Source organism: Emydura macquarii, unplaced genomic scaffold, assembly GCF_026122565.2.
Source record: "Emydura macquarii macquarii isolate MOO-44397 ecotype Brisbane River unplaced genomic scaffold, CSIRO-AGI_Emac_v2 contig_2473, whole genome shotgun sequence".
Lineage (NCBI taxonomy): Eukaryota > Metazoa > Chordata > Testudines > Chelidae > Emydura > Emydura macquarii.
Genome location: NW_027132610.1, coordinates 13,748,792 through 13,767,007, shown reverse-complemented (window position 1 = coordinate 13,767,007; position 18,216 = coordinate 13,748,792). Strand labels below are relative to the sequence as shown.

The following is an 18,216-nucleotide window of genomic DNA, read 5'->3' as shown; positions in this document are numbered from 1 at the left end:
AGTCTCCAATTATTCCAATCACTTCGTAGTGATTGGAATAACATGGTTTCTGCGGTCTGGCAGTTTTAAAAATTCTTTAACAGTAATGTTTGAGGTACCATCTGCTGTAAAGATTCATCTCACCATTTAAAATGCAAAAACTGTATGCAGTAACCATTTGGTAATCTGTCAAAATACTAACGCTTTCAATAATCTTGTGCTATAACATTTCAGGGTTTTTAAAGATCATTTCATGACCGCATATACTTTATGTACTGAACATATTTAATTGATAGTTCCCTTAAGAAAATCCAATGGAAAGGCAGAAGCAATAATAATTTGGATAGGCTATCATAGGAGAGCTAAGAGAAGCACCAGAAAAATAGTGAAAGCTATTCACTATATGTTCTTCCAGTAGAACTGTAAAGAAAATATTTTACTTTTTATCATTATTCTGTGCTATACACATGGAATATCTTCTGCCCTGAAAATTCATGGAGTTATGCTGTATGCTTGTTACTTGTTACCCATCTGCACTGTCATTTGCAAATGTTTGTGAGGTAAGTTTTCACTGTAATATCTAGCAGAGTTTAAATATAAATAGTTATCACTTGTCCTAAGCCTGCAGCAAGGGCAGTAATGCCTCAGCAAACTGCATAAAGCCAGTCAGTGCACACTTCTGTCATTTAAGAGGAAGCACCAAATGTAGTCCAAAAACTGATGCGTGAAATTTTAATTCTGGTCAAAGCTCAAAGGAAGTGATCACATGGATGAAAAGAATGAGTTAGTGATGATTAAAAGAAAAAAGACACAGAAACTCTTAGTAGGTATGGGATATGCTAATTACCAGGATTATTTAAAGAAAAATGGGCCAAATTCAATCTTTAGCTAAATCCACTGATCTCAAATTTAGCCAGCAAATACAAATAAACTCCAGCATCCTGGCCAGATTCTAACTCTGGTAATTGCGTCCTGTCTAGCATCCTGTACTGTACTGAAGTTTCAACTGGATACAGCGTAGGTCTTCACATCCTGCTCCAAAGAGTTGCTATATTCTATCCTAAGGTGACTTTTATTTCAGTGGTGGATGAAATAATTCCACCAAATAGTTTGTTTTTTCCCGGTTAAGTTTGTATAATTTATTCATTGACTAGTAACACTTCCACGTTTCCAGAGCTCCCAACACTATTTTCAGTAATTTCCAAATATAAAGAAAGATATGATCCAGTCCCTGCCACTAGGAGATTATAAATAAATAAATCGCAGTATACTCACAATCTACATGACACGTAACTTGGAGGCAAACTACAAACAGTGCAGCACTTCGGAATCTTTCAGAATGAAAAGTACTATATAAACAAAAGATAGCATTTAATTTCAAAAATCGTGTGATAATTAAGACTGCTTTCTAACTCAAGTTACCTCATGAAAATATAAGGTAATGCCCGTTTGTGGCTTTAAATTTAAAGTGCTACATTTGTAGATTTTTTCAGTTTAAAACCAGGAGTAAACTTCAGGATGGGAGAATCCTGAAGACGCATTCTAAGGTCTAGACTTGCAGACGGTGTCTCTCTGGCTGGAACATCGTTTAATCATTAGTAAGAGAGATGCTGCACAGGATAAGAGGTATCTGAAAAACAAGCATAGATGTGGTAATGTTGATGTTTTTTTTTTTCTCCCTACATGACTAAAGTATGCTTGCCTGTCCTAGAACCTTTCTGGGGAGGCTTTTGCCAAATGGGTATTTGCAGGGAAGAGAGAACCTGGTTTTAACGAAATAGATTTCAGTCATAACTGGCATTTTGGTTTTAGTGTCAGCAGGGTTAAAATGGTGACAACACAACTAACTACTGGAAACTTCCTGCCAACAAAGAATACACTGATTTGGTGACTTCTCACATTTTAGCCACAAAAATGTGCACTGAATATAGATCCTTTCTAATTTTGTTTTTCAGTAGAGGGTGCATAGAAGCTGCACTGCACAAAATGAATTAGGGAAATCTGCAATTAAAAGGGGAATCAAAAGTATTAGATGAGCAGCAAAATCTAACTTTTGATAAACATCCTGTATGCTGTTTCACAGGGGCAAATGAATGTTTTACATGGGAAGTACTAAACGCCCCTCTGGGACTTCTGTCCAATAATGACTTGCAGTGATACAGCAGCACTTTAACAATCATTTCTGTCTTCATTTGTCTTTCTCCATTTCCAGAGCTCCCAACACAGTGGCTCTTCTACCTCATTAGCATCCACCAAAGTTTGCAGCTCCATGGATGAAAATGATGGACCTGGAGAAGGTAGGAGACTGTTTTGATGTTAGAAGGTTGGTTGACATTTCAAAACGATGATAGTGCAGCTGCTGTACAGGAAGCAAGTTGCTATTCATACTGAAGGGTTGCAGGGATGACTGACTCTAACTTCAGATGGTTACCAAGTTTATTGAACTGGTTTAAGCATGGATTCTATCCAGAATAGCACTTTTCAAATATTTCAGTTTCACTGCCTTCTATGTACTGACCCCACAGATACCAATAGCGCTCCCAAAAGCACTGGATTCTGGAAGGTTGTCTAAGATCACCAGTACAATATGGGACAATAGTAGCAGAACTAGTTGAACAATTTCCTCATTGGCACAAAATGGTTTCAAACAGAAATGGTTTAGACCAACCCAGTTCTGAAACATGAGAGCCTTGTCTACTCCAGACAGATTTTAGAATGCTTGTGAATTGTTTGTAGCGCTTTTGTGTGTTGACACAAAGCGTGAGGAAAGTCAAATTGGATAATAACAGTGGTCCCTTCTGGGCCTAAAATCTATGAAATACTGGCCATATTGAAGTCAGTGGGAGTTTTGTTCAACATCTTCATTGATGATCTGGAGGATGGGGTGGATTGCACCTTCATCAAGTTTGCAGATGACATTAAGCTGGGGGGAGTGGTAGATATGCTGGAGGGTAGGGATAGGATACAGAGTGACTTAGACGAATTGGAGGATTGGGCCACAAGAAATCTGATGAGATTCAACAAGGACAAGTGCAGAGTCCTGCACTTAGGATGGAAGAATCCCATGCACTGCTACAGACTGGGAACCAACTGGCTAAGCAGCATTCTGCAGAAAAGGACCTGAGTGTTACAGTGGACAAGAAGCTGGATATGAGTCAACAGTGTGCCCTTGTTGTCAAGAAAGCTAATGACATATTGTGCTACATTAGTAGGAGCATTGCCAGCAGATCGAGGGAAATGCTTATTCCCCTCTATTTGGCACTGGGGAGGCCACATCTGAAGTATTGTGTCCAGTTTTGGGCCCCCCAGTACAGAAAGGAGGTGGACAAATTGGAGAGAGTCCAGTGGAGGGGAACGAAAATGATTAGGGGGCTGGAGCACGACTTGTGAGAAGAGGCTGAGGGAACTGGATTTATTTAGTCTGCAGAAGAGAAGAATGAAGAGGGATTTGATAGCAGCCTTCAACTACCTGATGGAAGGTTCCAGGGAGGATGTAGCTAAACTGTTCTCAGTGGTGGCAGATGAGAGAACAAGGAGCAATAATCTCAAATTGCAGTGGGGGAGGGTTTAGGTTGTATATTAGGAAAACTTTTTCACTAGGAGGGTGGTGAAGCACTGAATGGGTTACCGAGGGAGGTGGTGGAATCTCCATCCTTAGATGTTTTAAGGCCCATTTTGACAAATCCCTGGCTGGGATGATTTGGTGGGTTTGGTCCTGCTTTGAGCAGGTGGTTGGACTAGATGACCTCCTGAGGTCCCTTCCAACCCTAATCTTTTACGATTCCTCTATGATTTTGCCATTGATTTCAATAGGATCAGAATTTCACCCAAAGTGTCACAGAAGCATAGGGGAGTAAATTGGTTATATTGTAGACAAAGTACAGTTACCATTCTAAAGACCCATCTGTTTTTCAAGAAAAATCTGGGTTTTATGGAATTTTTAGATGGTAGAAGGAAGATGAGGGTGGTTTATTAATATTGATTGTTACTTGACATAATCTTTTTACCTACAAGCACTCCCGCACTGGAGTTTGTTGGCTGCTGTGTTTTTCATTGTTTTCTTATGATGGACATCTTTATATATATATATTAAAAAAAAGTACATGACCACCCTCTAAAAGCTGAAAAATAAAAGGAACCAAGGGGGTTTGATAAAATGGTGAGTAGCTAGAAGGAAAGGTAATAAATGCAGGGGCAGCTAGTCTAATGTTCATCTAAAATAAAATAACTTATTTAGAATAATTCTTATTTTAAGGTTTTTAAAAGGGGGATGTGATAGAATGAGAGGAATTTAATGATGGCACAAATACCAAACTCTAGGACCCAGCACAGCAGAGACCCAGTTACTTACCCATTTAAGAGGATCTGCTAGGAACCGTTAATCTACAGTTGTCCATATGACAACTGACCTCCCCATACACATGAAGATTCTGTAAGGTTGTCATTCCTGCTGGGGATGTCACATATTTCCGGTCTTTCATTTCTTATTAGTTCCTATGTATATATTTTTTTTAGTAACAGCAACATGCTTAACATTTCACAACCTATAAGGAGTTTAGAATCTAGCATAGACAAAACAGTTCAGATGCACATTGGGAGGTTGCATGCTGGCATGAGTTCAAGGTGGCATAGGATGAGGTTTTTGATATGATGTAAATTAATTTGATGCTTGCTTGTAAAATAAAAACAACAGTTAGAGGACAGTTGTATGCAAAATAATAATTGATGTTTGATATCCTTTTAATCTATCAAAGTACTTTGGAAAGTCACTATTTCTAATTCCCTGTCCCAGAGTTTTGTGATAAAAGCATAGAGAGTGGCCAGGATCGTTACCAAAATGACCATAGGCTTCCTGAAGTAAATTAATCTTTTCTAGGAGGCATGGGGAATAGCATTAGGCTTTAGCAGAAAAATGACAGCCCGAGTGAGATGAGTATCCTCGCTGCATGCCAAGGGTTAAGATATGGTGGCTCGGAGTGTAAATTTAAGAATCACAGTTTTAAAGGGCTTTTTAGATATTAGTATATACCCAGTATATTTATGTGGTCCAAAGGTGGTTGGTGTAAATTAAAGTTCATCATTCCAGCTTTTGGAAGCATTATTAGGCATTGGTAAACTGCTGTTTCAAATGTATTTCGAGAATAATGGTGCATTAAAAGGTAATAAAGTAAATGAAACTACAACACTTTTCTGTGCGTAGACACCGTGTGTAAGGCAATTTTACCTAAACATCTGGTGCCCAGGTTGCATGTGAAGGTGATATAATTGAGAACATTTGTTTAAAAACTAAATATTTAATATTGAGGGGGAAAATAGCACTTAGAACATGAGGAATTTTATGGATGTCTCGTTTTACAGGATGTAATAAAATAAGTGCTTGAGTGTTAGATTTTTGGTACATATATTTAATCATACTATATCAAGCAGTTCTAACCCTTATCAAAGGGCTCAACTGCGCTTGTGCAGACTACAAAAGCCCTTTCATATTTAGAAAAATACAATGTCAGTTTTACACTGTGAATATGTTGCAATAGGGACTGCAGGTTGTATAAGACTTGAATGTCTGAGTCTAGAGCCTATAGGTTTTATTTTTTCATCATTTTATCTGTGTGAAACCTATTGACTATACACAATGTCAGCAGCATGGTTTTGCTGTACACTAAATGAGATATTGATTCTGAATGGTTTCCAGTGGACCTCAAGCACATGTTATGTGCAACATCTGCATTTCCTTCTCTACCAATAAAAATGTACTAATGATTTTTTCAGAAGTGTTGGAGGAAGGCTTCCAGGTTCCAGCATCAATAGCAGAAAGATATAAAGTTGGAAGGACTATAGGAGATGGAAATTTTGCTATTGTAAAGGAGTGTGTAGAAAGGTGAGAAGGATTATTTTGTTATTACTGTAAAAGCAATCATTAATATAATGCCTTTCCTAGATCATATCTTTATTTGCAGAATGTGGGTCCTGTGGAATAAGGTAATATCTCAGCGCCAGATGTGAAAAATGGAAAAACTAGTCTAATATCCTCTGCTATGAAAAAAGGAGCAATTCCAAAGGACAATGTATAACTTTAATGCTTTGAGGTTTTATATATAATTCCCTCCTGCCCGCCCACCCCCTCCCCCTCCCCCCCCCCCCCCCCCCCCCCCCCCCCCCCCCCAACACTACATCCTAGTGTGGAATAGCTCACAGAAAACTCAGTAGTGGCTTCAGAAACAAATTTAACATTTTGGCACCATAAGACCTTTGAGGACACCCACAAAGACTAGATCAAGAATAGAATCTGTGGCAGATGATCAAGTTAGCTCATTGGCAGGATGCAAACTAGGGTCTCCCAGGAAATACATTGGTCTCACTCTGCAATTCAGATAGTTTGGTATACTGGAGACAATTCAAACTGGTATTGTGGAAGTCTGGACAAATGAGCTTTCTCTCTACAGACTCAGGGTTCATATGATATGTGGCCAAGGCTCTTGTGACACCTTTAGAGCTGCCTTTGAGAGAGGTTATGTCGGACCTGATGAAGCAAAAGATGATGGTCTTTCAGATCAAACTCCAGAGTTGAAAGCAGCCATTCATAGACACCCTGAGCTAGAAAATGTAAGAACCCAAGGAAAAAGAGAAAAGCAAAATTACAAAGGGCGCACATGAAGCCACATATAGAAGAATGAGAGGATAAGATGAAAAAGAAGGGGAGAGGGAAAAAGGTTAAGCCTAGAGTGAGAGAGAGGAAGAAAAGGGCAAGTCTAAAGTGAAAGAAATAGTAGATTAGACTATGCAGCAGAATATACTGTGAGATTCAAATAGCCTACCCTGCCTCCCGTTAAAAATGTAGTCAAGCAATGTTGGAACTTTTCAGATGTTTCTGAAGTTGAGAGGAAATGTGTTATAAAGCACTGACAGAACTAACTGTAGCTCTGACTACAGCCAGAAATAGTGCTACCACTTCCCAGTTATCTTTAATAATACATTTCAGTACCTAGGTGGAATATTCTGTAATGTGACTATCTAGGGAATACATGATTTTGTGGTCTGGTTATGCAGATCATCCCAAAAAAGTGCTGATAAAACCTTAAGGCCACACCTTCCTGCATATGTCCTTTGTGTTAAAGAGAAACCATTTTAGGAATATTTTGGAGAATTAAATCACAAATGGAATAGAACTGTTCCTTGTATCCCTCCACCTGTAAAGCTGGCCTGGTTACCATGAGCATGAGTTCAGAGAAACAGAAACATTAAACTAATGAATGTAAAACACCTCCAAAAAGACCTAAAATAGCATTTCTAGGCATAAAAAGGCATAAGTTTAAAGTCTGATATCCCAGGCCTTGCAGGGTCAGGAGTGAATGCTGGGCAACATTGTGGAACTGAAGAAATTTCCCCTTCCCGCTGGCATAAAGTGCCTGTGTGTAGCGCAGCATTGAACCCCAAAGTCATGGGATTTTGATCTATTAAAAAATCTGTCACTGGGTTAAGACTGAATCTTATTCTTCCTGATCTTTGAGTAAGACTTTACATTTATTTATTAAAATCTGTAAGACTATTTATTACATGTATCCATGCTCAGGGGTGTGTGTGTATCCATTAAAAAAAATCATGACCATGATCCTGCATTCCTTGCACACCCAAACTCCCATTGGATTTTGTGAAAGCTTAGTGTGTGGAAGGAATGCAGCCATCAGCCCCTTATTTGGTGTAGGAAACTTTAATTAACAAAAGGTCTAACAATATAGTATGTGCTAGTACAAAGTTGTAACCCTTCATACTGCAGTAATCTGAATTTTTTGCTTTGCATTGTACCTTTTTATTGTTCATTATAAGTGATAGATACATCATCACTTGCCTATCTGATTGTCTCTTTCTGGTCTGCTCTGAATGTTTGGTTAGTAGGTGTTTAAAACACAGAGCTTCAATGTAGCTGACAGTCTGTGGTTATACAACTTTTCAGGGGAAAGAATAAATAGGATATTAATTTACATTATCCTAGCTTTTAATTTCTTTTTTGAAATGATCCACCAAATCAAATAGTAGCATGAGTTGTCATCTGCGTTACACATTGGCCATATAATGTTTGCAATTTGTCCAGCAGTATGTTTTTAGACAGGTTCATTTCTAACATATCAGATTTTGGAAATGTCTGAATTTCTATGCTAGTTAACATTTCCAGTGTGTTGGAGCACATACAGATAGACGACATAAACCATTAATTTCCTTTTTTGTGATAGAGAGGAAGCTTTTCTGGAACAACTAAAGAGTCTGGTTCACTAGCTTTGAAGAAGAATATGTACTGCCTGAATTTTAGCCTCAAGCACCTGAGTTTCTGTTGCTCTCCCTCCCACCTAAAAAAACATTGACACAGTAACTACCTGTCCCTTCTCTAATTTGGATGTGTCTACTCAAAATAAATGCATCCACATGAAGGCCACCTCGGGGTGAAGAGTGGCCCATTTCTCAGAGCTGTAGCATGAATCCTCTAGTGGGGAAAGCATAGATGTAAGGGTGCTTTGTTGTTGCCTTTTTTTTAAATTAAGTCTTTAACAGTAATACTGTCATTTTGAAGAGATGACCATCCAGAATATCTTCTTTGAAACTTCCTTAACTTGTATCCTAATTTATATCTTTTTTTTTTAAATCGATCTTTGGGACCCTGCTGACTTTAGAATCTGAATGTGATAAAGTATTTGTCAAATTTTTCTTTTTTATTAAATGTTCCCATTACAAAATTTGGGGGTCAAGGTGTATAATCAACTGAAGATGAGCTCCCAGTGCCATGCAGTGGCCAAAAGAGCTAATCTGATCCTGGGATGCGTAAACAGGGAAATCATGAGTAGGAGCAGAAAGGTTCTTTTACCTCTGCATTTGGCACTGCTGGGATCACTGCTGGAATACTGGTCCTGTTTTGGTGACCACAATTCAAGAAGGTTTGGAGAGGGTTCAGAGAAGAGCCACGGGAATGATTAAGAATTATAAACATACCTTATAGTGATAGACTCAAGGAGCTCAGTCTATTTGGCTTAACAGTGAAAAGATTAAGGAGTGACTTGATTATAGTCTATAAGTATCTACAAGGGGAACAAAGATATAATGTGTTCTTCAGTCTAGCAGAGAAAGATAACACAATCCAATGTCTGGAAGTTGAAACTAGACAAATTCAGACTGGAAATAACGCATGCATTTTTAGCAGTGAGAGTAATTAATCATGGGAACAATTTACCAAGGGTCATGATGGATTCTCCATCACTGACTATTTTAAAATCAAGATATGATGTTTTTCTAAAAGAGATGCTCTGGGAATTATTTTGGAGAAGTTCTATGGCTTGTGTTCTACGGAAAGTCAGAGAAGATGATCACGATGGTCCCCATCAACGTTGGACTTTATGAATCCTGAAATGAATGTTCTAGAATTATGCCATTACAGATATATATACACACATATATACACAGATATCAGTATTGGGATTAAAGTGTCTAAGCATTTCCCTAAAACAATATTTTCAGTGCATGACTCATTAACGTCTCCCACTTGCCAGGCTGTGGGCCCCCCCCCCCCTTTTTTTTTGGTGTTAGATAACACATATATATGGCATCTCAATTTAACTGTATTTCACTTGATGAAGAGTAGAACAATTGCCAGGTGACATTCTTGTGCTGATTTTTCTTTTCTTTTTTTTTTTTTTAACCACTAGTATTCTAAAATAATTGACCAAAGACAGTGCAGTAGCACTATTGTAAACTGGATTAACTAGGACATTATTGTAAAATAAAGGTACTTTTTTAAAGAGGTGCTCACTGAATTACTCATTCTCCATTTCACTCAAGTGTAATTGGAGCTGTGTGAATGGAGTTCCATGTTCTGACTTTTCAGCCATCTGAATCAGAGTTGTAAATGACATAAGAAAAGTTTGTTAGTGTCTTTAGTTTGTCTAACAAAGCTGATCTTTCCATATCACTAATTTGATCCATATTATCAGCGGTAGTAGATGTTGTTTTGTGCCAGGTGTTCTCAAAGATCCAGAAAAGGCACAGTTCCTGCCCCAAAGAAGTTGAGTCCTAATATCCTATCAGGTATGTGCTCTTGTTAGAATAATTCTCTTGGTCTATACAACCACCATCAATACAAAGAAATGTTAACGTGTGTCCCCCAGAGCCATGGTTGTTCCAGATTTTGGCCTGCTAAATCACTGTCTTTAAACTCTGCAGGACTACCATGTACTTATCACATCCTTTAAAAAATTATTCAGATGATATTCTTTTTTATCTCAGCAGTTATGGGTACTGTGCTTGAATGGCAAACACAAAATCCATTGGGAAACATTCATTGCAATTAAAAGTTTAATTTTTCTTTCATCTTTTCTCAGGTCAACTGGTAGAGAATATGCTCTGAAAATCATAAAAAAAAGTAAATGTAGAGGAAAAGTAAGTATGAGAGCTCAAATAAGGACTATAAATGTTTCCAGCAAAACATTTTTCTGTGAGATTGACATCCTGTTTTGACTGCTTAGATCGGTTTGGGAAGTTCTTGGTGTTTGAGATCTCCTTGACTAATGGCAGAATTTTCTCATCTGAGGGCATTTGCCTTTGGAATTTTCTGCCCTTGGCAGGCCAGGCCATAAGAACATAAGTCTAGCAGCCTGCAGAATATAATGCAAGATGCATTTACTTGTTCAGCTTTTGACTAACTGTGTGTGTGTGTTTGCTTTAACTACTGTCATTAAAGCATACAACTCCCAGGGTGCTAGATGCTATAAAAAGTGTAAAATAGTAGTAATAATTTTATATACAATAAATATTGTTATACTAGCTGAATTGCTGCTGATTTTTATAATTCTTTACCTAATGCTTTCTGGGGAAGATAGAACCATATATTTAACTGCTCAGAAATATGTTTTGTATTAGAAAATGTTCTAAGCAGCTTCAGTGACTGATTTGACTTTTCTCTGCAGTAGAAACGTGTCTCTCTTCTCACATTTCATTTTTTGTGTCCTCTTCTCTTGGTCCTTGACTCGGTCACCACAATGATGCTGTTGCCAGACATGTTCTACATTATTTTAGGCAATGTCTGTGACTTTCAAAAAACTTCCAAAGAATCCATGAAAGTCCCAAGTGCCTCTGAACTCTCCATCATGCAATGGGGGGAAGTGTTTTTTCACCAGTCTGTATTCATTTAAGATTTTTATTCTGTGGCAGGAGCACATGATCCAGAATGAGGTATCTATTTTAAGAAGGGTCAAACATCCCAATATTGTTCTTCTGATTGAGGAGATGGACATGCCAACTGAGTTGTACCTTGTCATGGAGCTTGTAAAGGTGCGTATTTTGGAGGAGAACACCCACATACCTGGACCCAATTCAGGATTGTATCTGCCTCTTCAGACATTCTGTTCAAATAGCTTTAACCATAGTTAAAGTTAATATTTTGTCATGGTTATTTGTAGTAAAAGTCACAGACAGGTCAAGGGCAATACACAAAAATTCATGGAAGCCGTGACCTGTCTGTGACTTTTACTAAAAATAAATAGATGGGGCTGATCAGACATTACTGAAGCCCGGGAGGAGAGGAGGAATGAGAGCCCTAGCCTGGCTACTGGAGGGGGAGAGTCCATCAATCACCAGATGGGGGTATCCCTGCAAGCTTAATGGCTTCAAGCTCCATGGTCCTCCCTGGCAGCTCGTGTTCCGGGGCCACCCACAGCGGCTGACAGGGATGGGGTCCACCTACAGTGGCTCCAGGGGCCACCTGCCGCGTACTGAATCTGGGAGATCCAGGCCCCCGCCAAGTCAAGAGATATGCATTCTATATTTGTGCAGTTTGGGGACACTCAAACATTTTCATATTGTGGACTACATTCTAATAGTATGTGTCTTGTGGATACCTCACCTTCCATTTGTGATTGCCTCGACCACTTCACCTCACGTATGCTATCACATAACATTCCTGTGATAACTGCATCACTGTTACCTGACAAATCGATATATGAAAACAGTTAATGTTTAGCTCATTGTAAGACAATTTAGCAGCTGGCCCTGCTCCTCATTTCCAGCTCTATATGACCTGTTAGTTTTTTGTAGACCACACCAGCAAGTGCTCAATGGACAATACTTTGGGGGCCCATGATCTTGTTCACACACTTCAAAAAAGAATTTGGCCCCAGGCTGGACCAACAGACAAAATAAAAGCACCCAATTAGAGCATTTCTAAAAATGTCATTATGTTTTGATAAAACAAAGTAATGTGGTCTGACATTTAAAATACATTACCTGTGTCATCTGTATCCATTAAGTTTAGATCCCTTCATTAAATCTTCCCCTTTAGTTTAATTGAAATTAAGATTTAAAAAACTCACTGCTGTTTAAAGTGTGGTTCTATCCTGAAAAAATAATTTTATGTAGTTGGTTCTGAATATATTGCCTTAGAGTGACTTCTGAATTGAATGTGTTCACTTTACAAGAATGGATTTTGCCCCTAATTGCCAGAACTGCAAACTCAGTGTGGAATATACAAGTCAAGCCAGGTTTTTTCTGGCCTATGCATCATTGACAATAAAGGGTCTGCAATCAGAATTTAGCTAATAGTTCTGTTAATGATGCACAAGTCACCATACAATCCATCTCACTGCGAGTGAAAAGTAATAAAAATGTTTTTGTCAGTAAAATTAGAGAACTCTGAAGAAACACAAGGCACAGAGCTCTTGAGTAAGAAAGAACTGTTTTTCATAATTATTTTACAGACTAGACCTGCACTTCAAGGTCATTTATGAAAACAATGGTTCTCCAGTTATTTCATTCCACAGAATACTTTGTAAGAGAGACCAGTCCTCTCATTAACCACATCCATTCTCAACATCCCAATCCCACCGTAATCCCAGTAACGGTCTTTTGTTTTGATGGGCTTCCAGACTGTGGTTTAAAATCCACTGGTTCAAATGGTTAGGCCCCAATTTTAAAACATAAATACTTAATTTGTGCCAACAGTATTTGTACACACACCTGTTGATTGTAAAAACCCCACACTGGTGTGCAAAAGTGGCATTTAAATTCTTAGAGGGCTCTAAAAATTCTACCCTGTGGAAAGACTGTCATTGCGTCCCAACCACACCACAATTAGAAAACCATGCTTGCCCCTCACCTCCATGCATTAAGTAGGGCCCTGCTTCTCCTGCTTGCAGGGAACTTCCTGTGCATTATACCACCAGGTATGCCTCTCAAGGATTCATCAACAAACAGAAACAAGGCCCCTTCACCCACTGCCCTAGTTGTGCCCATCCCCTCACATGATCTCTGGAGGCATAGCAACCACTTCTTAGTCCCCCTTGTCTGCCATCTTTTTGGTTTTATAACCATTCTTTAGTCCCCAATCAGGTGACTGGGCTTCTAGGGTCCAATGAGGGAGATCTATGCAGCCACAGAGTAAAACAATCAGAGAAGCTCTAACTGATAGGTCTGCTCAAGTTCCAAACTCTGGGCCATTTTAGGTCTAAGTGACTACCCACTTCCACTCAGTTTCCTATGACAGAACCTACATATTCCCCCCATAAGATCTACTAACCTGTGTGAGTTGTGCCTTGACTACACAGTCAGAACCTTATGGGTGAGCATTCACTTAAAACACAAGCAAGTTTTGTGAGTGCAATTTACTTAGCCACCCATCCATGTTTGAAAATTTGACACGTGATAGGGTTTTTTCTTTGTTTTTAAGTTATAATCCAATTCTCACTCAGCTAAACAAGAGAAGAGGAGACTTCAAGCTCTCACAAAAGGGAATGTCTCAAAATAGGGTTATAAAGAGAAAATTCATTGTAATCACTTCATGGGAAATCTGTCTTCTTCTACTTCTCCCACTCTCTTCCTCCTCAACAGACCCACACATTCTCTCTCTCTCTCTCTCTTTTCCTTAAGAATTTCTGTAGTTTAAATTGATGGTTTGGATTTTTTTAGGATTGATTCATACTTTAGGAGATTTTTCATAGACATAAATGAATCTGAATTTCCTTGAGCACATGGATTTAATGGATTCTTTACCTTTATATGGAGGGTGGGTAAAGGGTGAATGGTCCTAATCAGATGCTAGTATTGTTTTTCTGAATGTCTCCTTTATTCGTTAATGTTTAATTGAAAAAACCTTGTTATAGTGTGCTCTGCAGGCTCCAAGAAAAGTATTTCTAGAAAGATATTAATTGTTAATTCAACAATTGCTGACTGTTTCCCTTGCACAGCACATGCTGTTGGAATTGATTAACCATCTGTTATTGACTGACTTTTTAAGACCTGAGTTTAAATCAAATTCACACACAGGAAAGGAATTCAAGAAGAAAAGGCTTGTTGTAGAGCATAGTTGCAGTTAATATCACCCTGCATTAATTGGCAGTAACATGTTTGACAAAAGTAGCTGCTGCAAACACAGTACTGCCTTCATGGTAGCATATTATTCGCTGCTTTTTTAAAGCACTCTAAGTGTAAGAAAAAGCACTTCATAAATATACACACAAATATAAACACGTTGCAAGCAGTGCTTGTAAAAGGGAAGTCAGGACCTGGTCTTTGGCACTTTGCCTTTTTACACAACAAAACAAAATTATTATTCAAACATAACGGGTTTAGTCAACTTAACAAGCAAGATTTACTGTAGAGTTTCCTTTACTGCTTAGGGATATGATTTCACTTTCACAGCAGACAATAGATTATATCATTTACGTAACAAGGTAATAAATAATTGGTTACTGTACTTACAAACTTACTGCAATATGTGCAGATGATAAAAACTACATTCTGATGTTGCTAGTCTGACTTAATTCCAGAAGAATGGGAGAGTCAAGAGATAAAATTGAAATTGCATCCTTAACCTGCCCCCACCTCTCATATGCTAAAGTAATGGATGTGACCTGATATATGAATAAGATAGGCAGAACTTGGCAAGTTAAAAACCACTAGTGCTTCAGAGTAAACTTAGAAAATATAGTTGTCAACCATATTAACTCTGTAAATGCCTTCCAGCACTCTCTCTCCTTTTAACTTCAGAAGCACTTATCAATATCAAAAAGCTCAGTGAAGTCTAATTCACTTTTTTTTAACTGGAGGACAAGGTACACTACCTGCCTGCCAACACTGCTGAAAAAATTATTCTGCTTTATACTAGTTGCCTCTCTATTAATGTACTGTGTGTGCTTCCTTTTTCTTTTCTTTTCCTTTCTTGGGTTTAGGATTCCCTCTTTCTTTTTTCTTTTTCTTCTCTTTAACTTTAGGTTTAGTCTTTCCCTTTTTCTCTTTGGCTTTAGACTCATCTTCTTCCCTTACATCTGAGGCTTGATCTTTTATTTTCCTCTTTGTGCCATGTCCTTGGCTGATGTAATTGATGTTACAGCTGAGGTTTAGGAGCATAGGAATATAAAAACATAGGGGTTGCCACACTGGATCAGACCAGAGGTTCATCTCATTCAGTATTCTGTCTTTGACAGTGACTAGCTCTGGATGCTTCACAGAAAGGTATAAGAACACCAAAATAGGTAGATGTGAAATAATTTGCCCTCTACATTAGGTCTCATCCTGATCTCTATTAGTTACAGATTGGCTTAAACCATGACACTTGAGATTTAATATCTCTTCTAAAATCTTGAAGGAACCAGCCCATTCCCCTAAGATGGGCCCTTTTCTCCTCCATCTTCTTCTACTTTATTCTGTTTGAGTTTTTTTCCCTTGGTTTTCCAAGTTCTCTAACTCAGGATTCCTCTGAGGGACTGATTGGAAATTCAGAAAGTCTTGATTAGTGTCACCAGATAGTACAGAAGAAGGTCTATTTGGTCCAGATTTGTCCATGACTATCTTCAGACACTAGTGAGCTGGATTTTTTAAAACCCAAAGTGGGAATAAATCTGTGCTGAATAACTCTAATTTGCATTCTGGAATGAACTAACTTTGCTTTCATTTACCACAAGTTCTCTTATCTTTGCAGCTTGCAAATTTCTTAGTTTTGCTGCTGAATTTGCACTGCTGAGCTATTATAATTTTCAGCAAGATGCTTTTTATTAGACAGGTGGCAAAGGTGCTGAAACTTCATCTTACCCACAGACACTAGCTGTATAGCTATGTTCATTGTCAATCTCTTTCTCTTGTTCTTTTCCACTGTGCAACATCTACCCCTACTTTAGAGGTCTGCATGCTGGACAGTGTACTGTTTTCCGATATTTATGGCCTTCGGCTTCTTGTGGCAGGTTAATTTACCAGAAATGCAGGGGCATTTTACATCCACCGGTCCCCCAGTTCTTTTTTTCAGAATTGCTCAGGTTTTCTGCTTTTGTTTCTTTGTACGCTTTTTGTTGAACCTCATTTTATTACAGTTTGCATCCTTCTGTTTCCCTGTCTTGCTTGGTGGTGGTTACTCAGATTTCCCAATGAAGTATGTGTCACACAGATTTTTCAGTGTTTCATACATCATTCTTTTTATCTTTCTCTAGGTCAAATATGTCCTATGCCTCTTCACCCATGTTGTATATAAAAGAAATAAACTTGTTAATTATTGGTATTACAAGTCTTGATGCAACATGAAACTGCTCAACACAGCCTATCCAACCATTTTGGACACACTGATTATAATCAGTGAAATTAATGCTTTCTATAGGAATTATACTCGTGTCAAACACAATAATACAGGAACGTTGAGTTGAATGCCAAAAACCATCAGACTGGCTAAGCAATCATGCGGGTTCCCCCCCCCCCCCCCCATATTTCTGGTCTCTTTATTTTTATTCTACTTTTTGAGCCTTTAGGGGCCATGTTTCCTTGCTTTTCTCTGTAACCACAAAGGCCAGAAACTGACTTTTTAAAAAAATTTAGTTTTCCCAATGAAAGCTGAGATTCGCTTGACTCAGGACCTGAGGCTTAAGAAAAAATACCTAATAGAATAAAACTTATGATAAAATCATGAGAGTTGGCAATGCTGGGATTATGGGAAATATATTCTCCATTGCCCTAAAAAAAATAACTTCTGTTCCTTTAAAACCATTCTACTTTTATTTTTTTTTTCTCTTCTTTCTACTGTTGCTGTGCCTGCAAGGCAGTTTGATTTTCTCACTATTTTTTCAGACTTGGTCCTTTCCTTTTCTATTTCCATGGGATCTGGGCTACCTTGATGGAACTGCTCCGCTTTTGGCCTGTGGTCCAATTCTTGTGCATAGCACCCATTTATTTTTCTCTGCCTTGACTACTTCTTCCTCACACTCTTCATTGAACTAGGGTTTCTCCTGCCCTCTTGGCCCTTTTCAGATCACTTTAATACTTTTTCTCTCTTTCAGCTTGCTGCTGGTAATACAGTCTGATTTAATGGCTGCCCCAGAGCTTAGGAATAGAGAAAATAAACCCTCTTCTCACTTCAGAGGCATTTCACTTACTTTCTCTTCCTTTATTCCTTTTGTGTTCCCCTCTCTGGAGGTGGCATCCAGTCAGCTCTGGAACCATGTCATGTAATGGTGTAGAAGGAACACAGAGAGAGAAATGGGTGATTGCAACAGAGTTAAATACTTTTTGTGATAATCGGGAAGTGACATAAATAGTCTCCAATGCAGTAAGACAAAAATGTTAACTCTTCAGATGCCTTCCAGCATAATAGTGTGTCATATTTTCTGCTAGAAAATCTAGAAAACTTGACACATTCTGTAGGGAGAGAGGTCAGAAATTAATGTTTTCAAAGGTTTCTGAGTGGTGAAAGCAGTTCCTTTTAATGCATTGATACATATGGTGGGTAGATACAGTATGGGAAATAGTTTCAACTTTTAATTCTAAATAACCATGTCTTTTTTTATTTAAATGAGATTCTTGACAATGTTTTGAATATAGGTTATTTGTAATTATAATAAAGGGTAGCAAGGATTGGTACCCAGCACAGTGACAGCTGAATATGCTGGCATGCAGCAGGTCTGCAATGTAGGTGCTGAGCGAACAGATTGACAGTGCTGGAAACGTTACAGAAGCAGTATGCTTGGCTACAGGAAAGGAATGGATTGCTTCATATTTTTTCAAGTCACAACTTTCAGCTCTTTTAGCTTGACACACTGAGTAGTGTTTACCAGCTCTGAATGACAGGATGTCCAGTCTTCTTTAACTGGGAGGAATGTCGCCAGCGCACAAGGCCTTTGTAGTTGGGAGGGACTTTTGTGGCGTCCTCACAAAGTGATACAGTGCTGCCATTCACTTTCCAAGAGGATTATTAAGCAGTGCTGTCTATGTACACAGTAGGAAGTTGTT

The 18,216-nt window shown here is 38.4% G+C and overlaps 1 protein-coding gene and 1 long non-coding RNA gene across 5 annotated transcripts in view; one reads left to right on the top strand and one right to left on the bottom strand.

The window, feature by feature from the left end:
- The window catches only part of DCLK1 (doublecortin like kinase 1), a 310,392-nt gene that overhangs the window by 255,540 nt on the left and 36,636 nt on the right, over positions 1 to 18,216 (top strand). For all 4 annotated transcript variants that reach the window (XM_067562996.1, XM_067562994.1, XM_067562997.1 and 1 more), the window contains 4 exons: positions 2,192 to 2,276; positions 5,749 to 5,857; positions 10,341 to 10,398; positions 11,170 to 11,289. In XM_067562996.1, coding sequence (XP_067419097.1) covers positions 2,192 to 2,276; positions 5,749 to 5,857; positions 10,341 to 10,398; positions 11,170 to 11,289 — 372 coding nt within the window. The remainder of the gene's footprint in view (positions 1 to 2,191; positions 2,277 to 5,748; positions 5,858 to 10,340; positions 10,399 to 11,169; positions 11,290 to 18,216) is intronic.
- On the bottom strand, positions 1,218 to 17,429 carry LOC137163005 (uncharacterized). Its single transcript, XR_010922597.1, has 3 exons — positions 17,364 to 17,429; positions 11,861 to 11,941; positions 1,218 to 1,609 (listed from the first exon to the last, which is right to left on the bottom strand). It is a non-coding gene; the product is annotated as an uncharacterized lncRNA (long non-coding RNA).